The sequence below is a fragment of the Euprymna scolopes genome, chromosome 32, assembly GCF_053919585.1.
Source record: "Euprymna scolopes isolate OS-2025 chromosome 32, ASM5391958v1, whole genome shotgun sequence".
NCBI classification, from domain to species: Eukaryota; Metazoa; Mollusca; class Cephalopoda; order Sepiida; family Sepiolidae; genus Euprymna; species Euprymna scolopes.
This window is the reverse complement of record NC_136513.1, coordinates 17,677,501-17,700,546: the sequence shown is the minus strand read 5'-3', so window position 1 is coordinate 17,700,546 and position 23,046 is coordinate 17,677,501. Positions and strand designations below refer to the sequence as shown.

At 35.2% G+C, this 23,046-nt stretch overlaps 1 protein-coding gene across 1 annotated transcript in view; it reads left to right on the top strand.

Annotated features, from left to right (window-relative positions):
* Nucleotides 1-23,046, top strand: part of LOC145256228 (uncharacterized) — a 162,412-nt gene that overhangs the window by 120,952 nt on the left and 18,414 nt on the right. The window contains exon 2 of the mRNA XM_080114853.1: nt 13,944-14,067. Within this exon, the coding sequence (XP_079970979.1) occupies nt 13,944-14,067 (124 nt within the window). The remainder of the gene's footprint in view (nt 1-13,943; nt 14,068-23,046) is intronic.

Sequence of the window (23,046 nt, the reverse complement as noted above, 5' to 3'; positions counted from 1 at the left end):
GAGAGGGGGAAGACTATATATAACGAGAGAATCCAGTAGCTGAGATTGCCGAACCGTTTATCTTTTTAAATTGGCGACGATCGTAATAGATTGCGAAACTTTAAAAAGCAAGAGAGAGAAAGAGGGAGAGAGAGAGGGGAAGAGAGAGAGAAAGCGAGTGAAAGATAGGGATGGGAGAAAAAGTTGGGAAGCTTTTTATTTTGATGTTTATTTACATGGAAATTACTAATTAGATAAGTGGTTAATTATCTAAAACAAACTTGCAGTTTGTAATGTTTCTGCAAAGTATTTATAAGCAAAAAGTTGTGTTTTTATTTTGTAACTTACACAGAAAGACATGTAAATGTAAACAAAGTAAATAAATATAAATGTATTGTAAGTTTATATATACAATAATTTTTTTCTTTGTTGCAATTTTGTTGCACAATGTTGTTGTTATAAAAACAGATGTCGTGTTTTGTGTGTCGGACCCATCGCCGAGCCAAGTAATGTTACTTACTGACGCCATTTGTTTAAATTGTACTAACTGTTCGTTTATTTGGAGAAGAATAGAATTCCGTAATATGAGAATATTCAGAGCTCAGCCAATGAGAATTACCGGAATTTTAGAAGGGAGAAATTATTATTCTGGGGGTGTGAAATGGAAAGATAATAGTATGTCTATGAGTATATGATCCAGTTACGAAGGGTGCTAGGAAAATATAGTTATAATGTGTATATTTCTTCCCAGTGATCACTGGGGGCGATATGAGGACGTTAGATATAAAATAGGAACTCCCTCCTCTAAAGATGGTGCGATTGTGATGATGTTGCGCCTAGGGTTAAATATAAGATATTTTATAACGATTAAATGTGCATATAATGTCGTTCTAAAATTACAATGATTTAATAAGTTTCTTCTATCGACAAATCACATACATACATACATACATACATACATATATGTTCGTTATACATATGTATGTATGCATGCATATATGCATACATATATATATGTATATATATATGTGTGTGTGTGTGTGTGTGTGTGTGTGTGTGTGTGTGTGTGTGTGTGTGTGTGTGCGTGTGTTTAGACAGCATCTTTTTATGAAGACAAATGTTACCGAACAACATGAAATGTTTCATTTTAATAGGTCTGTTTTATGGAGGTTTTTTTCGACACTATCTTTTTATCAAATTGTTGTATGTAGAATCCGTGAGTTTTATGTTCAATCCTCCACAAATAATTTCGATTTATCCATTTAATCGCCTTCGGTTGAAGTATTAGTCGTGTTCGTTCATATCTGCTGAGTTCGTCGAACGGTGCGACAATATATTAAATGTACGTATGAAACATCCTTCTCTCTCTCTCTCTCTCTCTCTCTCTCTCTCTCTCTCTCTCTCTCTCTCTCTCTTTCACACACACACACACTCTTTCTCTCTCTCTCTCTCTCTCTCTCTCTCATATATATATATGTATATGTGTATATGCGTGCATGTGCGTGGGCGCGTGTGTTTAAAAAGACGAACAGTGTATTGTTTCTCTCAAATATTTAATGACTTAAGACTAATCACTAGAGAGTTGGCTGCTGTTCTCGCAGCTTCTGAAAAAACACCTGTTTATAACGTACATTCTGTTCTTTAATTTATATTTTTTCCATTGTCCTTTCTTTGTAAACCGACCCTGCTAACTTACTCTATCTTCTTCTTCTTCTTCTTCTTCTTCTTCTTCTTCTCCTTCTTCTTCTTCTTCGTCGTCGTCGTCGTCTTTTTCTTATTATATATATATATATATATATATATATATATATATATATATATATATTGTTTCCCCAGCTTCTGTTTATGAACTGCGTTCTATTCTTTACCTGATATTGTTTCCATCATTAATCTCTTCTTCCTCCTACTCCTCCCCCTCCTCCTCCTTTTTCCACCCCTTACTGTATCTTCCCCTATCCCCCACAGACAAATACACACACAGTTTCTTCGGTTATCTTACCCCGTCTCTTTCAAAACTCTACGCTATTCTAGTAAATTTCAACAAGCTTCCTTCACTTTTTTGGCTAGGAAGTAAGTGTACTATCTCTTATGCTACGCTTTATTTTTTCTTCTTCTTCAGTTATTAGGTCTTTATAGACGGACAACATTTTTATTTTTGTCCCACAACTAGATTTCTCTTTCGGGGAGGGGGACTGGAATTTTCCCACATTAAAAACTTAACTTGTGTCTAACTCAGCTCTGGTTGGGATGCAACTAAATAAGAACATAAGATTCATTTTTTTTTTTCGTTTTTCTTCTTTTTTTTTTCGTCTTTCGTCTTTTTTTTTTTTTTTTTTGGTCTTTCGTATTCTTTTTTTCGTCTTTGATCTTTTTTCGTCTTCTTTTTCTTTTTTTTCGTCTTTCGCCTTCTTTTTCTTTTTTTTCGTCTTCTTTTTTTCCGTCTTTCGCCTTCTTTTTTATTTTTTTTTTCGTCTTTCGTCTTCTTTTTTTTCGTCTTTCGCCTTCTTTTTTTTCGTCTTTCGCCTTCTTTTTTTCATCTTTCGTCTTCTTTTTTTTCGTCTTTCGTCTTCTTTTTGTTTTCGTCTTTCGTCTTCTTTTTTCGTCTTTCGCCTTCTTTTTCTTTTTTTCGTCTTTCGCCTTCTTTTTCTTTTTTTTCGTCTTTCGTTTTCTTTTCTCTCTCTCTCTCTCTCTCTCTCTCTCTCTCTCTCTCTTCCTCTCTTTCTCTCTCTCTCTCTTCGCTTACATCTATCGTCCTTTCAAACAGCTATGTCACTTTCGGAAAATTGGAAATAACATACAACCCCCTTTTTTTATTATTTCATTCCGCATTTTCCTCACTTTTACTTTTATTATTGTTTCTTTTAAAAGTTTCCACCATTTTTTGCACGTTTCAAAATAACATTTTTCACTAATTTATGAAATCATTTCATAAGAAAGACGAAATATAAAATCGTAAAATATAATTTGTTTCTAGCTTTTATCAAACGTCATGTTTTTAGTTTATTTTTCCGCTCATACGAACACTGTAGATTGCTATTGTACTTGCCACAATTCGGCATTTAATAGTTCTTAATTCCTTTTTTTTTTTTGTGACTCTGAGGTAGAACCTCAGGACTTGGAGCAAAAAGCAGCGTTGTGGTTAAGTTTGAATCTCATGTCTGGCAGAAATTGTTACCTACACGGATGATTGCGTAAGCATGAAACACTAGTGTCTGTAGATATAAATATATAATTATTATTTAATTATATATGTGAGAAATATATATATATATATATATATATATATATATATATATATATATATATATATATAATCACATTAACACACCTGTTCTCATCAGATCACCGAAGTTAAGTAACGTTAAGTCTGGTCAATCCTAAAATCGATGACCATTTCTGAATATACAATTGAAGCGAGCAATTTCTGTGCTCCAGAAATAATTTTCTACATAGTCGCCACCATTCTCAATGCACGTTTTTAATCAATGAACGAGAACCTTGATGGCTCTATCGTAAAAGTCAGAACCTTTTATTTACGTTTGCGATTACGACGTTGTGGTCGGGGAAATGTTGCCCACGTAATGCGACCTTCGGAGGTACGAACAAGTATAGCTCTTACGGTGCCAGGTTAGGACTATGCAGTCGTTGGAACAGCACCGTTCAATCTAAATTCGTCATATATTCCACGGTCTTCAAACTTTGTGTTGATGTTGCAAACGGAATGTTTCTCTTCTGTCTAGCATTATGCTGGGAATCCGGACCTTCAGCTTTGTCAACATTTCAGCATAACAGTCAGTCAACCATGATTCCAAGAAATCGAAGAGGGTGGTGCCCTTCCTGTCCCAGAAAATATTACACATCATTTTGCCTACAGATATCTGCGTCATTTGAATTCTTTACTTGGGAGCGTGAGTGGTACCATTCCATCGACTATCGTTTGGTATCCTGCTCGTAGTGATGACACCACGTTTCATCACCAGTGATAATGCGGTCCAAGAATCCGCCACCTTCGGCTTTGTACTGATCTAACACGTCCTCATCTTATGGTCATGCCCGAGCATTCATGGAACTCACCTAGCACACACGTTGCTGTATCCTAGGAATAACAACATCTTTCAATGCACTGACATCCACATTCAACTCTACGCGTATTTCATTAACCTTCATCCGCTTATTAGCGCGGATATGTTGGTCGGGACGTGCAGTTTTTTTTGTTTGTTTGTTTTTTGTCTGTTTAGGGGGTGCTTTATGAATCCATCACAGTCGGATTTCGGCGCGGTTTGCTTGATCTATGTTGGTTAATTGAAATTCTTGTGTGCAGGGCGTTTGCTCAGTTGGTAGAGTGCTTGCCTTGCATGCAAGAGGCTCGGGTTTCGAATCCTGAGTTCGGATGTGTCTAACTGACGAGCCCAAATGAGGGCGAAACTCGAGTCTTGGACTTCCGGTTCTTTGACTGTCATGGCTCTTGTGGGCTGTGACGTTGTTTGGCTGTGGAATTTATTATATATATATATATATATATATATATATAGTGCAAAACTTTCTTGAAATTCAAAGACTTACTTTTTCTTTTTTATAATTTATGTTTATTTTTTTCCTGTATTTTTTTCATTGCAGCTGTTTCGTTAGTGGGAAGGCCATTTTACGATTTATGTGTCCATAAAAATATCCTGTCGCCACCAACTTCTTCAGATGATTTTTCCATTTGATTTTAACTACAAAAAGTATATTTTTACACGATAAACATGGTATTTGGGGAAAAGAAATTCCAAAACCATGCTTCCACATGTCCGCCATCTTGGGTGTTATATATATATTGTGTGCGTGTATTTGTGTAGCAATTTTTTCATTTAACCAAGCATTATTAAAAACGATAGAAAGCTTCTCTTTAATCATACCTTTGTTTGCATTTTTTCTTATATTTTTTGTGTAGGAATCAAAAATGTTAATAAACGTTCCGTATGCATTTCTTCGAACGTTTTCGCCAGGAACAGAACTCGGCAACTTCAGGAAATATGTGGCATACTGTAAGAAAGAGACAGACGCTGAAAAGATTTTTGTCGTGGCAGCTTGGTATCAGCAGACTGCTAGGTTCCAGTTAGCAAAAACGCAGAAATATGCGGATTACTTTACAGAATTATAACTAAACTTGATACAGAAAAAAATCATTGCAGACCAAAACCTTTGTGATCTACTAAAAGCAGAATCCGTTAAAAACAAATACGACATAATAAGAAGTAAAAACCAAATTCAACCTAAATCCTCAATCTAAAAACAAATGATGATGATCAACGTAACTACATCTAATATCACGATAAAACGTCGACAAAACAAACATAGCTGTAGTTCTCAATAAATCTGACTATTATTCAAAACTGTAAACTTCAATGACCACACAACATTTTTTTTAAATCAACAACTCCACCAGTATTGTAAAGGCACAAATCAACAAATCTATTACTGCCAACAATGCCCAAATCAACTTACTTAAATTCTCGATAATTTTAAACCAGATTATATAATAAAACCGTTAAAATACTATTGTGGTTTAATTGTTAAAAATACTGAAGGCTTGAAAACAGTGAAATGAAATATATATTAACAGAAAATACAAAAATGCGCTGAATTGGAAGGACAAAGTAAGGTCACGACCCACTTCCTCTCTATCTTAGATCCAGACTGCCAGATAGCAGAAACTGGTTTCCGGAAGTGACATCAGGAACAGTCCATCGCCAGAAGCTGTGTGTGCCACCCCAACAAATACATAAACCCAATATATCCTTGTAGTGCCTGTCTATCTTTTTGTTTGTTGTTGCTGTTTTTGTTTTGTTTTGTTTTTTTGTTTTTTTTTCTCAAGATTATTCTGCAAAATATATTTCTGTGCATATAAGGTCATGCCCACAAAAACATTCTCCGTCCACGAAGTATATTTGCCAGGTAGTTTTTGAAATTCTTTTTTATGAGTCCGGTTTCTCCTATAATTATTGGAATGATGGAACTCTTCCTAAGGGTCAGTCATTTTTATTCATAAAAAAAACGTTCTCCCTTGTTTTAATTTTCTTTTCACTTTGTTTTTGCTGGAGATGGGGCATTCTACCGAATGCAAAATATTCTCTCATTAGTTTAGTTACTCCAACCGATAGATCTTTTAAAGATTCTAACCATCCTTTTAAGTGCTATTGTTTTTATTTCGTTTGCACTTGATTAACCGGATATATTCGCAAGATAGATTTTGAAATTCTTTTCATTAGCCCGGTTGCTCCTTTCAGTCGAAGTTCTCAGAAATCAAGGGGCCCACTACCTGAGGCTAATATTTGAACTCTATATGAGATACATAGATATTTGAATGTTCCGTTAAATTTCTTTATCTCTACAAACGCTGAGTAAAGAAATAAAGAACATAATTTCCCTCTCTCCAATTAACCATTTTCATATTGTAGTATGTCTTCCGTTTTGGTCTCTTGGTCCTACTTGATTCTAGGACAAGAATTTATCTAGTCTAGTGGAGTATCTAGCTTCGTGTTATTACTTGAGGTAACATCACTTGGAGAAGGTGCACCATTCCTCGAAAAACTAATGTGGGGCAGCCATAGAGAGGATATTATATTTCGGCAGCGAATACTATGTGATTTTGAATATTTGGTCAGGGTTTACTTCTAGGGAAAAGTAATTTCCAATGTGAGAAATGAAATGCAAGCAAGCAGTTAATTAGAAAACAAAGCATGAATTTCATTTGCTTTTTAAGCAGCGTTAACAACCGATGATGACAACCAATGAACGGTAAGCGGAAGAGATGGTGTGTTGCTGTCAAATAAATCATCACCCAACATCAAACATCTTGCAACCAGGAATATAATAATTAATCGCACCTGTTTCTTTTTTCTTATCTTAATTCTTTATGTGCGAGATCGTTTCCCGTCTAGACTTTTTTTCTTTGTTCTGTTATTTAGTAATTATGAAATGGAGTTGGAGGCTGAGAGATAAAAAAAGGCTTTCTTAGTTTTACAAAACAGCAACATTTTTAATGTTTTTATTATTTTTGTTTACTGGATATGAGGCATCCATTTACCTGGTATCTCAGGCATTCCAAACGAGAGATCTTTTTTAACTTCTAAGCGTCCCTTTAAATGCATTTTTATATCACTTGCACTTGGTTCATCGGGTATTCGCAGAGGAGTTTTTGAACTTTTTTCTTGAGTCCGGTTGCCCCTATAATTACTGGAATGATAGGGATCTTCCTAAGATTCAAGTTTCTTTTCGTGTCGTACATAATATCTTGATATGTTGTTATCTTTCCACTCTCATCACTAACTCTTATGAGGGTTGCTTCTTTCTCCTTATTGTCCCATATCACTATGTCAAGTTTAATAGGTCCATCTTTTAAAGTACGTAACTATAGGAACTGTGTAGTTATAGTGGATGGTGTATGATTCATTTCTAGCAGTTCTTTGTGTTATTGTTGCATATTGAAGGGGCAGTTCCTGGTTTTTAGTTAGAAACGAAGTAATTAGGATCGAATATAATCATTATTGAAGGAGAATGCCGGAATCGAACACAGTTATTAAAAGTTAAAATGAGTACACATTGTTAGTTAGAGATACGATTCCAGGAATGCAGTGGAATTATCCATTGTAGTATGGAACACAAACTTAGAATAACTTATGAAATAAAAAAAAATGCGGTAAACAGAAAGTTTGGTTGGTTAATTTTGGGTCGAAGCAAGAATAATGGAACAATGAAATTAAGGAATGTCCTTGTGTTGCCAGGATGTGTGTTGAAAGAATGTACATGGGATGCACATGTTTGGGCTGTATGTTGACGTCACATATATTAATATATACACTTGAGATCAGTTCAGTTAGAGAGTATAAGTCAGTGCGAGTCTGAGAGCAGTCCAGTTAGTCCGGCAGACTGACAGAGTTAGTCGAAGCTCCTTATGAAGCAAAGGGGAGGAAGACGACAATATGTAACAATTTTGCTAGGCATTGGATTCCTATCGTCAGCTGGATGAATAAGCGTCTTCTATTTGTCATGTAAGCATTTTGTCTTCGTTCGTCATTTTAACTGTGTTGTCTTGTATAATGAACTTTGTATGTAAACTCCTCAGTCTAACGTTCACAAGGTAAAATGAACTGTTTCGTCAGCTCATGACCCGGTAAAATTAATTATGTTAATTTTTAGCACTCGTGCATCTATGTTACCGCGCTGAAATAATAACGCTATGAAGGTTTTTTTTTTAATATGGGAAGGGGGGAGTGTTTTGTAACTATTCTGTACTTTCACCTAGCAATTTAATAAACAAAAACATCTTAATAATTGAATTTTTTTTGAAAATACTCTTTAAAATCTAGCGCGGTAATAAAAATCTATTAGCATCTATTTTTTTTTTCTATTGGGATCGCCGCTTATCAAAGTCCAAAGGACACTCTAACATAAAAGTTTATTAGTTTGTAAGATGGGCGGTGAAACACACGGCGACTGAAGATGATGTTGAGCAGAGATTTGATTATTTAAGAGTGCGGCTCAACGAGAAGATTGATTTGGTTAGTTGGTTGGTTTTGTTTTACGGCATATCAACCCTTTTCGGGTTATTTAATGCCGAATCCAAAGATTTTGAAGAATTTTTTTTAATAGAATATATTTGTTGTTTTCACGTCGGTTTCTATTTGACCCATAGTTGGGACCCTAACAGGTACTACCACTCCGGGTCAGAGTGGACCTGGGAGCAATGGTAATTAAAGGGTGGCTCAACACTCCCCAAAGCCCACAAGCTGGGGCCTCACCACTGGATATAGTTTAAGGTCATATCCAGGACCCCCATTGAGGGGCTTTTACCCTCTGCAGGGGGGGGGGCAGTCAGCGTATTCTAATGCCCCACCGACAGGGCCGAGAAGATTGAAGATGCATCGGTAGAAACGCTGTGAAAAGAACAACCAGACTGAGAGTAATAATACGAATAATTCAAATATTACCCATATACAACTTAATCCCGTTTTTTGTGGGAGTGGGGTGCTTGTTTTTTTACTTAGGTTCACCCTAAATAAGGCATATCGCATCTTTGACGTAAGGGGCTACTGTTTGGGACCATGCATAGGAAAGATCACGAAAGATGTCGATTTATGTTGCATTTAAACTTCTGCATATCAGTACAGTCAGGGAAGCAGGTAGCAGGAAGGGAATTCCAAAGTCTAGCTGTTCGAAGGAAGAAACTATCAGAGTAGAAAACTTTCTGGCATTTAAGGGACCTCAACAGTGAAGGGGTGAGATTTTGTTGCTAAGCGGGTTTTTCTGGAATATACACATCGAGGGGTCACAAGGGCAACAGGTTCATCAGAGCACATTCCATTAAAATATTTCTGAAAGACGACACAGAGATGCACCATTGCGGTGATGTGACAGATGTTGGAGCTTAGTTGACAAAGTTTGACCTAATCCAAAAGGCAGAGGCCAGTGGCAGATGCACTAGCCCAGATGTAGCAACAGTACTTTTTGCATGAAGGAAAGGTGATTTTGTTAAGGTACACGATACTCTCAGGTGTGAGTAGCTTTTAGCTTGATAGAGAGAACCCACTTTTTTTGCAGCTGCTGCAAAGTCCTCGATGTATTTGTTTCACTTGGCACATGTGTTCTCGTTAGATCGCCTACCTTAAGCGACATTGAGCTCAGCTAGTGTAAGATGAGTAACCATTTTGGAATAGTAAGCGCTGCATGTCATCTCTCATGATCGGGTGATACATGCTGCTGGGGGTCGGCTTGTGAATTTGATATTAACTAGAAACTTCTTCCGGTAGAAACCCGATGTCCGTTCAGAGCGAATACTATAGCAAATATTATCAGATCCATGATTTAACTCGAGAAATGTACGAGATATCTAATGAGAATAATCATGCTACAAAATTAATATTGGTTTGTTTTTATATGAATAGAATGTTTCTTTCTTTGAATTATATTATTACTAATTTTTTATCCCTTCCATATTTTTCTCTCGTAAGTAGACAGTGAACCTTTCGCCAGTCTCGTAGCTTTCGCTTTCCTTATTTTGACCTTTAGCCCATGAGGAATGTTCCTCCTGAAGTGGGAAACCTGTTTTCTTGGTCAAAATCTATCCATCTAACACTTGTCGTTGGCTATTTGTTTTGTTTGTTTGTTTTTTGTTTTGTTTATTTGTTTGTTTGTTTTTTGTTTGGGGCTTTTTTTGTTATTTTTGTTTTGTTTTTTGTTTTGTTTTTTTTTTGTTTTGTTTGTTTTTGTTTTGGGCGTTTTTTGTTGTTTTTGTTTTGTTTTGTTTTTGTTTTTTGTTTTGTTTTTGTTTTTTGTTTTGTTTTTTGTTTGTTTGTTTTTACTTTGTTTGTTTGTTTGTTTTTGTTTTGTTTATTTGTTTGTTTGTTTTTTGTTTTGTGCTTTATTTTTCTGTTTTTGCTTTGTTTGTTTTTGTTTTTTGTTTTTTTGTTTTGTTTTTTGTTTGTTTTTTTTTTTGGGGGGGAGGGGGGTACTTAAAAATAGTATTTTCTTAGCCCGTTAGATCAAGCGGCTTCATGCTTATAGCGACTTCCATAAAACATTGACTGATAACGTTCGCAATTTGTCATCCCAGTCGAGATCCGTCTTGCCTGTCATTCCGATAACCTATGGTTATTTTAAACAGCAGAAGCTTCTTTATTGGAATGAAGTATGACTCAGTTCTGTCTTAGAAGGTGTAACCTCCCAGGCATTACTTTCTCTTTTGTAAGGGGTTTTATATCTATTTGTCTAGCACGCTTCTACTCGGGTCGATTTCTTGTTATTTTTGTACTCGACAAGTATGTTATTCTCGAGGTAGCTGATTTCGACACTTTCCGGCCTTTTGCCATCTTTTGCTGCAGTGTGGAAAAGTAAATACCACATAATAACGTGATATCTCATTTGTTTGCTGCTCATCCAGAACCTGGTTCAAGGTGGCGCCGGTATCTTCCGCCAGTTTACGGTAAACTGCCGGAAATAGCCGAAAAAATTTTTTGGATCATAGTTATTACGATGAAAAAAAGATTATTTGTTTTTATTTGGACTAACCTCCGACAGTTTTCAGGTGGATTCACACTTGGTGTTATTGGTAAATGGTGAAAAATGTTTTGTTATTTTTTTTTTTTTTTTTGCTTTAACCGTTAGAAATTCAAAAAAGCAAGTAGCGACAAGTTTTTTTTTTTTTTTCTTTTAATGAATCCTGGTCCATTCCGTTTTTTGATATGATGTTTGTATATTTTATAGATGGGGGTTGATAAAATATTTTTTGGGGGGGAAGGGGGGACTGTTTGAACTATTGTTCTTATCTTGGTAATTTTTCCACAATGTTTTAAAAATAAATAAATAAACTTAGCGCTATTTGCGTTTTAAATATCTTACGGCTATATTCGCTGAGAAAGCAAAAAAAAAAAAAAAAAAGAAAAAACATTTTTAACCATTCACCAATAACATCTAGTTTGAATGCATCTGAAAACGACCGGAGTTTACATCGGCCGAAACGTTGTGGAAAAAAAACAACTAAGATGAGAACAATAATCCAAATAATACAAATAATACAAAAACATATTATCAATCCTCATCTCAAAAATATACAAACATCAAAAATATCTAATTTTATTAAAACTTTTTTGCAAAAGTACATTTTTTTTTTATTAAAAAAAAAAAAAACACTTCACTTCAAAATTTTCTCTCAAGGCACCCTATTTCTCTGTTCAAAATCTATGTACTCTGGTCATTTGGGCGGTAATTGAGGTACTCAAATGTTACGGCACTCACATACGTCGTACTTAATTGACCGGTCATCTGCATAACTCCATCCCCAGTGGCGCACGAACTTCTCCTTGCCGGTGGTCTCTTTGTCTTAATGAAAGGGGAAACACAAACTTGGATATGCTACAAGGCGAAATGGATGAATCGATTGTCTGTTTGGCCTTAAGTTTTAAGCATTTTTTTTTTTATATATATAATTAAAATCATGTAATTGCTTTTGATAAAAATTTGAATAAGTATTCTAGACGTAGGGTTTAATTGCATTGTATCTCGATGTTTGTAATGTGTAAACACCGCTCAATTCACGGACAATATTTTGACTTCTCATGAAGTGGACTGTCAATTTCGAAATGATTCAATACAATGTTGATCCTCCGACAAAATGGATTACACTATGAATTCATTCCCGTTAGTCTGCTCCCTTGTTCGCACTTTTCTCAATAACCACGCCTTGAATTAAAAAGAAAAATTGCACAAACATTAGTCTTATTGTAAGTAAATTTTTGTCAAAACTGATTTTCCGGGATAACTCTGGTTGCTCCCCTCCCCCCATAAGCTATTATAGGAGTAAAATTGTCCCCAAATCGTTCGTCCGTTCCGTTCGTTTATTCGTACTTTTCTCAATAACCACTCCTTGAATTTTTTGGAAAATATAGTTGCCCCTTAGAAACTATTATGGAGGTAAAATTCCCCCCCCCCTCAAAAAAAATCGTTCGTTCGTTTGTTTGTCCGCACTTTTCTCAATAAGCACTCTTTAAATTTTTTGGAAATTTTGAGCGAATTTTCCGGGGTAAGTCTGATTGCCACCACCCACCAGGGGCATTATAGGGGTAAAATTACCCTCAACTCGTTCATCCGTTCATTTGTTCGCACTTTTCTCAATGACAACTTGGATTTTGGGGGCAATTTTGCACAAACATTATTTATGGTGTAAGTAATTTTTTCAGTCAGTTGATGATTGAGAATGAGATGGAAATATTTCAAAGATTTCGTCGTTCAATACAAAAAAAAAATCTTTTTAGCAAAGCAAACTTTTTGTGCGAACAATTATCTTGATAATTTATTATGTAGAATAAAGATTGCTTTCAGTCTCAGTTTTTACATAAAACTTGAACTCAGCGATCATTTTCTTCCTATGTCGCTCTATCTACACATGACCCTTATTAGACACCCTCGACAAACCCGACAGGCAGCTAAATCCCACCCCACACAGTAGAGATCCCTAGATGTAAAAGATCTTTCTACTCCAGTAGTTTCTTCCCCAGAACCGCTAGACTCTGGAATTCTATTGCAGGTCTCGGCTTCCCCAACTGTACTGACATGCAGAAATTCAAGTGCAACGTGAACCGACATCTTGCTTCTCAAATCCCAACATAGTGCCGCAGTAGTTCCTGCCCCTCATAGTAGCTCCCTACACCAAAGTGGCAATGTGCCTTGTTCGGGGTGAAAATGTAATAAAAAAAATTTTTTTAATTATCAGTATTCTTAAAATGGCATAAAATTTATATAAATCTGTTTTTATTTTTTATTGTGTTTTTTTTTATCCTTTAGGCTTCATAATTTGTGTATTAATTCTTTAGCGGGCTTTTATCCTCTCCATAGTTGTGTTGTTTCATCACGTTTCGGCCAACTAATGCTCTAACCTTTTCAGGTGATTAACCGCGACGGGATATGAATGCTGAATCATGTAACTATATCGCGAATAATTACTGCCTTTCATGGTTGTTGTTCACCACATTTTGGCCAACTAATCCTTTGGCCTGCTCTGGGTAGGATTGAAACCGTTATCTGCAGACAGACAATGCTCACCCGGAACCGTAAACTCAACGCCTCTATCCACTGCGAACTATATAAGTCAGTAATTACTAACACATTTACAAGGTTCAGTATTTCTATTCCGTTGCGGTTAAATACCCGATGAAGACCAGAGGATGAGTTGGCCGAAACGAAGTAAAACAACAACTATGGGGATGAGGATAACAGTCCGACTAAAAAAAAAAGAAATTAATGCATAAAACTTTTCTGTTTGGGGAATTCTTTTTTATCCGCCCTGGGACGGATATTCTTTTAATATGCATATAAGATAAACCGGATTACACAGGTGCCATTGTGCATTTGATCTTCAAAACGTAACAAGCCGCGTTGCTGTCGTCTATTTGTTTATTATGTTATGGTTTCATTGCTTGTTTTTGTAGGGGTCTCTACGCGACTGGCAAAGCATTGTTGGGCGTTGGCATTTGTTTCCTCAGCATCTGTCTGCTATTGTGCCTCTATGCGCATCATGTGTGGTACGTGGTTGACGAAGAGACACAGACATGGGTGAGTAGAAAGATTCTTTGCCTATGATGTCTTTAAAACCTCTGGACAGAGAAAAACACCAGTGGTTACCCAACTCTCTCTCTCTCTCTCTCCCTCTCTCTCTCTCTCTCTCTATATATATATATATATATATATATATATATATATATATGGTTTTCCTCAATATGAACAACTTAAAATAAACGCAACTTTCTTTACCTACGGAGATCATAGTTTTAATAGCTACCGATCGAAACATCGCCATGTTAGTGTCGCTTTTGCACATGTATATATTTGTATATATAATGGCTTGCATTAAAGTTTAAAATGCAAAAGCCAAGTATAATGCTTCAATTGTGCTCTAAACAGAAATATTCATTTCAAACGCGCCCTTGTCATATCAAAGAAACTATTGTAGATTTTATATGCTTGGTATTACTGGTTGTGCGGTGATAATGACTTGCAGTTATATTTAAAATGAAAAAGTCAAGCATCATTGTGAAATTGTGCTTTAAACAGAAACATTCATTTCGAACACGCTCAAAGAACCTATTGTCAATTTTATATGTTGGGCGTTTCGGCTTGTGTGTTAATAAAAATTCTCAAACGCAGTTGTGATGTTAGGTTGTGTAAGATGTTAACTTTAGTCAAAATCCTATGTTCCTTCTTTCGTCGGATTATTGCGATTATCGATTATCAATATTTATCAAAGACATTCCGACAGCTAAGAACACTGCCAGGTACATAAAGTACCTTCGTATGAAATTTCATAAAAATCGGCCCAGCCGTTTTCGAATTCACAGAGGACAAACTCACAGACACACAGACACAGTTAAACAGACATACAGATAAACGGACACAGATATAAAGGCACATATATATACAGACACACAGATTTCTTTTTATATAATATATATATGTGTGTGTGTGTGTGTGCGTGTGTGTGTGTGTGTGCGTGTGTGTGTGCGTGTGTGTGTGTGTGTGTGTGTATATAGTAAGTCATAAAATATATATGGCGATTAAGCTACTCTGAATATTCCGCGTTTCATCCACTCTAGGACTCCTCAGGCTTATGCGCATAAGCCTGAGGAGTCATAGAGTGGATGAAACGCGGAATATTCAGAGTAGCTTAATCGCCATATATATTTTATAAATTACTAACTAGCTCTACCTACGTATTGAGCACTTTTGAAGTAAATACTTAAAGTTTACGCATAAATTTATACTTTCGTATATTTATTTTATGTGAGTAAATGAAATAGTTATATATATATATATATATATATATATATATATATATATATATATATATAAGTTGGAATTTGAGCATTTAATGTGATCGATCCGTGATCTCTCTCTCTCTCTCTCTCTCTCTCTCTCTCGCTCTCTCTTTCTCTCTCTTTCTATGTATTGGAATACCCAATTATAAACCGGACAGAATATATATATATATATATATATATATATATATATATATATATATATATATATATATATATATATATATATATATAATGGCAAACCGTCTAAATTCGGAGTCAAGTTAACTGAAAACTTATTGAAAGCCATGATCCTGACATTTTAGTAGAATAACACGTTCAGACGATGTGAAAGACGAATTTGCGAGAATGTTGTCTTGGGTTCTTTTACGATTATCATTTCTGCATTTAGCAAATCGATGCCGCATTCTTTACGAGTTAATCTCAAGGAATTCCGGTTAATTTTTAACGCATCTGTTCGCGGAGATCCACATCGCGCCGCGTTTATCACTGAAGCATCTCAGCCGAAGTCATGGATACATGAGACTCTCTCTCCTAAAAGCAAAATCTATTATGACCTCGAACGTTTACTACAATAGGGTAAAAAAAATGGCTAGTTACGTTTAATGCTTTCAAAACGAAACTTCTATCTTTTCACCACTTGCGATCTGATCTTTGTGTCGTTTGTTGCAATACACTGTTCTCGTCTTGAGGAAGCGCCCTGCTTTGACAAAACTTCTGAAACTGATTTTACTCCTGACCCGGAACGGAAGATTTACACCAGATCCATTGCCAAAGCTGCTGCAAAAAAAATAGATCATTCTATCATTCCATAAGTATCTTACTTCCGATGAAATTCTTTATCTTTGCAAGAGCCGAATCCGTTCTAATATAGAACACAGTTGCCACATCTGCTCAGAGCACCGTTACCAGCCTTGACAGTGTACAAAACCTTCGAAATTTAGTAGGCAAAGGACTTTTCGCCTTTTTACTTTCCCTTTTTCTCACAGAAGAGACCTTGCGAGTCTATCTCTGCTCTATCGATTGTTTAATGGCAGGTGCTCCACTGAGCTTCAGTCTATGCCCCCCCTACAAAATATTCGCAACAAATACTTGCCCAGCTACAACAAATGTCAACACTTTCTATTAGTGCCTAGAACTAAACGAAAATCCCATGAGCAAAGTTTATTTCCTCTAGAACTGTCCGTCTGTGCAACATTAACACGCTGTTTTCAAATCTAATGTAAACAAGTTCTTGTTGAGCTGTCCTCGTAATCAAACCCTACCAAAGTTCCACCATTACCAATCATCACTGTGTTGTTTTTCAGTCTAGCAGATACTCATTAATCATTATCCTCGAGTGGCTCTTGGGCCTTCATAAGCAATGAGCCCCTAGTAAAAAAAAGAAGCGAAAAAGAAACCAACGTCGAACTGCAGCACAAAACATATGGATGGTATATCGCTATAGTAATAAAATTATCAAACAAAAATGATATCTGTGTATTTCTCGTGCAAACGTAACATTGAGATTTACACTTTGAACTTTAATTTCTAATCACTATTAATCGAATATTAATTGAAATCAATGGAGTAGAATAAATTGAAATTTTAGAAATTCTATTCTTAAAAGTAATTAAATTACGAAATTAAATCCAGCGGAATGCATTTTTATTCATTCGTAAACAAGTAAGATATAATTGACTTTTGTAGTATAATGACCTTTACGGGGTTACTTAATGCGGAATCTGGGAAGATTCGTAACTCTCACTTGCGCTATTTTATTATCCTTTAGTCTTCAAATTCCGTATAGTATATGAAATTATTTATAAATTCCAATATAATCCAACAGCGGATTGATCGCATTTGATGCCTAATCCTAACTTATCTTGTTTAAGATCTTATTTTCCAAAACGTCAAAATAAAATACCAATTCATTTCATGTTATTATTCCATCAAGAAAATGATGATTCGGTTAGCGATCACCTTATCTATATATCTACAACGTTAAATTTTTTCTCGCTCTGACATTGATATTAAAATCTCACTGTTTGCTGTTTAAAAATTATCAAAACGTACTTCTTAATATGCTTAATCATGGATATGCTAGCGACTAAATAAAGGTATACTAATTTACATATACCTTAAAAAACGAGCGTTAATTAATTACTTATTTATTTTATATGATTTCTTATGAGATTATTGGTTTCATTTAACTATTATGCTGAATTCTATTTATGCATAGTGTCTACATTCTGCATAATTGTGTAGAACTTAAAATGAAATCCTTCTAGCATGTGTGTGTATGTGTTTGTGTGTGTGTGTGTTTGTGTGTGTGTGTGTGTGTTCATTGTTTTGGGGAAAGAATTACATCAAAGTGCACGATTACAAAGAAAAAAATTAAATATAAGGGCTTAACAATATGGCGTATAAAAAATATAAAAAACCTAATAAAATATATAATAAAAAAACAAGGAGTCATGAGTTTCCTCTCTCCTTTGATAAAAATATTTTTTAAAAGGGGGGATCAAAAGTTTAAAGAATTTAAAGAATTAAAAAGATGAATTAATTACTTCCCTTTGACCTGCTAGAAATAACCGATCAAGACCGGAAGCCATGTCAATTAAGAACAAAATAGGACAAAATAAATAATTTAAACATATATTTACTAAAATATATTAAATAAATAATTGAACAATTAATCTTAAAATAAAATATATAAAAATAGGGACAGACACGCTATAATTAAATAAAAATGAACATTGTTAGAGATAATGTGTGCGGTCCTAGTTTTTCCTCAGAAAGATAAACGGAAAACAATATAGCTGACAAGAGACTAACATTATTTAGCATTAACTGGTCCCCTTCTGTTAGGCTTAAAACCGACGGTAAATAAATAAATAAATAAATAAGTGACCTGGTCGATATGCGTAAAAAGTCTCTACCAAACTCCTCTCTGATTGTTTGGTCTACAGACTTGAAATTTGGTATATGCAGAGTATTTGAACCTGTAGCAAACTTTCGATTCGGGTTATAGTCGGCCAAAATTGCTGCACATGGGTGGGGCAAAATTGAAAACAAAACAGTTGATCTTAGCAGGGTAAGTCGAATAAAACATTAATCTTGCTGTTACTTTTGCGCATGCGCAAAATTAAACAATCATAGCTCAAAGTCGCTTGATTTTTAACTGTCCGTATATAACTGTCAGTAGCTCAGATGGTAACGATAAAGATTGGAGCGCTAAAGTTTTTGGTTTAAATTCTAGCAGATGATAATCAACAAATATTTCTTAACGTTTGAAATGATTACTATATATTGGATAATAATGAATAGAGAATTGGCTCTATAGTAATAAATATATCTATATAGTAAGTTATGAAAATATATATATGGCAATAAAGCTATACAGAAAATTCCACGTTTCATTCTCGTGAGAATTCGTCAGTTTCACGAGAATGAAACGCGAAATATTCTGTGTATCTTAATTGGGATATATATTTTCATAACGTACTACCTAGCTCTACCTATGTATTGAGCACTGTCGAAGTAAATACCGAAAAATTCACGCATATATCTTCGTATATTAATTTATGTGACTAAATGAAGTAATAATATATATATATATATATTCTTAATAATTTTGTTCCTACAGACACTAGTGTTTCATGCTTTAGCAATCATCGGTGCAGGAAGTGATAATTACTGCTTGTCGAAGGATTCCTTGTTTATAATGAGGTATAACTGTTAATAAACAGACAGGTAGACAGATAGTGAGACGGAGACTAATTGAAAGACAATGTGTAAAATAAAAGAGAGGTGTGCTTCAACAGGATACAATGTGAGACGCAAAGAGTGATAAACAGACACCTAGAAAGAAATAATTTACCTTGTGATATAATTGCAAATTACGCCTTAATTAAAACAATTAAATGTATTCATTTCAAACATAGCTCACTCCAAAAATTAAGGAATAAATGTGCATATTGTCCGAGTAAAATATATAGGTAAAAAGTCGGGATGAACTGTATTAAATCAGCTTTAGTAGATAATCTTATAATAGATTATCGAATATTAGTTAAATATGTTCGTAAAATAAGTTTGGAATTATGAATATTACAAAACGATTTCTGGTTATGGGGTCCTAGAGCAGAGATCCTCTGAAATGAAAATTATATATCAATCTCTCTGTCTGTCTCTGTCTCTGTCTCTGTCTGTTTGTCTGTCTGTCTTTCTGTCTGTCTGTCTGTGTGTCTCTCTCTTTCTCTCTCTCTCTTTCTCTCTCTCTTTCTCTCTCTATATATATTTAATAGTACAGAAGTTCAGAAAAACATTGGTACCGTCGGTTTCAAGCCCAACATAAAGGGGGCCAGTTAATGGTAAAACGTAAATGATGTTAGGCTCTCGTCAGCCATGTTGTGTCTGTCTGAGGAAAAAATTTCAGGCCCGCATTTATTTTTTTAAAATGATGTTCATTTTTATTTAACTATAGCTTATTCCTATCTCTATGAATTTTCTAATTTAAAAAAAAATTAAAAATTTGTCCGGCGATGGACTTCTGTGACGACATTTGGGCAGGAGCTGGTCAGGGCATTTTTTCTCTTGTGACGAGGATTAAAAATCGGCTTCGAAATCTAGTAGGCTACATCGTTTTCTTTTCCTCACAAAAGAAATGTTAGGGGTCTATCGCGTCTCTATCATTATTTTCATGGCAAGTTCTCGACTGAGCTTTAATCCGTAACCTACAAAACATTCACAACAAATATTCATCTAGATACCACCACGGTCAACAATTTCCCATACTTTCTATCGGTGCTTAAAACTAACCGAAAATTCCATGAACAAAGTTTAAACACTATAACTGTCTACCTTTGGAACTCGATACCGTTAGGCTGCTTTTCAGCTGACTACATGGCCCTTTTTCAAGTCTAATGTAAGCAAGTTTTTTTTGCCATCCTCTTTAATAATAAAATTCGACCCAATTTCAATCAGTATAAATACCCACGATGTTGTCTCAATGGCCAACTAACAGTCATCAACCCTTATCCTCGATTTGCTTCGAGACTCGATAAACGATGACTCACTTGTACAAAAAATACGCATAACATAACTTACAATGGTTTAAAACAAACCCTTGTACAGATTGGTAAAAACTTTTGTCCGATCTAATAGATTCGGGGGTATTCCAAAAGTAAAAGTTCCTATTTTCAACTCAAAAATTAAAATGTTGAAGAGTTAAGATGACGGAAGTAGTACCATGAAAACGAGCAACCGTTTGTACTCCAGAATTGAGTTTTCAACATAGTCACCACCATTCTCAACTCACTTTCCACAGCCTCTTTTGATGCCTCGCTCGTAAAATTCTAGAGCACGCCTTGTCACTCATATTTTTGTCGCCACCCTGAAATCGATGGATCCATCTCCTAACTCTGATGACATAAACTGTATCGGCTCAGTAAATGTTCAACAGGCACCGGTGAATGTTGATCGGTTCAGTTTATTCTGCACAGAGGAATTCAATAACGCATCTCTGCTAATGACCACATTCATGATAGCGGCTGCTTTCTTAGGGTCTCACACCGTCAATATCTGCAACAGAGAAATGAAACTTTCAAATCATGAGTTCATGAGTTTAATTAGCATAATAATGGAATTTATAGTCCCCTCTAATCCATTTGACCGGAATAAATATAGGAGGTATTATTTTTGAAATGTTCCTCATAGATTAGATTAAATAGATAGATAGATAGATAGATAGATAGATAGATAATGTTGTATGCTGGGGTTGTATTTATAAGCGGGTGTGTATAACAGTCTACTTGTATATATATAAACGTATATATATTAATGATTTTATCTATGATCGTTTAGTGTTCTCGTGTTTGTGCGTGTCGATATATTCAGAGATACAGTTCAACGGACATACAACATTTACAACAAGAAGGAACGGATAATAGTTTTCCCAATGTATCAACAAATTTCGTGTTGTCTTTTCAGCAATTTTATTACGGATGTTTCCCCATTAGAAAGCTGTGCGCTTGTTCTACATTCCTTATATTTGATAGGCGTTGAACAACTCGCTCAGCTGAGTGCTTTGAGTCATTACGACCGGTCAGCTCCACTGTCTCCTTCAAGCTCTAACCGGTATTAGATTTATTTGACTTCCATTGCAACGGAAGGAATAGAATAAGGATTGATGATAGAATTGATTCGACTATAACTTTCGCAATTCTACGATGGTTTCGGAAACTTGTCCTTGTTAATCGATTGTTCCGAATCATGAAACTATCTGGTTTTATTCGTGATTGAATAAACAAACGGGCATCGACTGAGAATTACTTTATTGATATCTAGGTTTGTACGGCATTAAGCACAATATAAACATGCCTTCCTCTCTTTACTAGCGGTTCGCCGTTATGAAATCCCGGAAGCTACTCTAGGATAAGGATTAATGAATGTTAGGTAGAAAATGAGACAACGCCGTGATGATCAGTGTTGGTGGAACTTGGATAGGGTTTAATTATATAAGAGGACAATTCAATAAGAACTTATTTACATTAAACTTGAAAACAATCATGTGATAGTTAGCTGTAATACAGTCCCGCACAATTTGATCAACAGACGGCAGTTCTAGGAAAGGATCTCTGTTTGTGCAAGTTTCGTTTTGTTTTAGGCATAAATAGGGAGTGAAATTGCTGACAATTGTTGTAGTAAGACGAGCATTTGTCCTGAAAGTTTCACAGAATGGCCCATAGATTGAATCTCAGTCAAGCGCCTACCATAAAGCTGACAATAAAGCAGAGATAGACTTGGAACGTTTCTTCCGTGGGACAGAGGAAGTAAGGAGGCGAAAAAGTCCTCGTCCACTGGATTTCGAAGGCGGCTTTATGCCTTGAAAAAGCAGGAAATGGTAATCTTAGTTGCTACTCTTCAGAGGCTGCAATTTCACCCCATCTTATGACGTATTTAACACTTGTACGGGGAGAGAATTGCGTCATGACTGGGATGTTTCTAGAGCGGTCTTCTTTTTTCTTTTTCTTTTTCTTTTTCTTTCTTTCTTTCTGTTCTTTTTATCCTTCTTTTTCTACTTTTTCCCCTTCCTCTTCCTCTTTTTGTTTCCTTTCCTCTTCTTCTTTTCCCTTTTGTATTCTTTTTCTTTTTTTCTTTTCTGTTCCTTTTTATCCTTCTTTTCTTCTTTTACTCCCTTTTCCTCTTCCTGTTCCTCTTCATGTTTCTCTTTCTTTTCTTCTATTTTCTTTCCGTTATCTATTTCTTCTTTGCCTTTTTTTCTTTTTATGCTTGTTTTCTACTTCTTTTTTTTTCTTCTTTTTGCCTTATCCTCTTCTTGTTTCTTTTCCTCCTCTTCTTGTTTCTTTTCCTCCTCTTCTTTTTCCTTTCGTTTTTTTTCTTCTTCTCCTTTTTTTCTTCTTCTTCTTCTTCATCTTCTTTTTATTATTATTATTATTATTATTATTATTATTATTATTATTATTATTATTATTATTATTATAATTATTATTATTTGCCGGGGTTTTGTTCTACTTTTTTGTGGGTTGTTCTTCGCCATGGCGTCTTACCGCAATTCCCACGCCAAACACGAAAGTGTCAGAATTCTTTCGGAAACTTTTTTAGAGATAAAAATAATTTAAAGCATAAAATGCAGACAAGAATTATGGAAAGTGTTAAGATGGCGGCAAAATATACTGAGAGACAGAGAGAGGGGGAGGGATGGGGAGGGAGAGGGGGG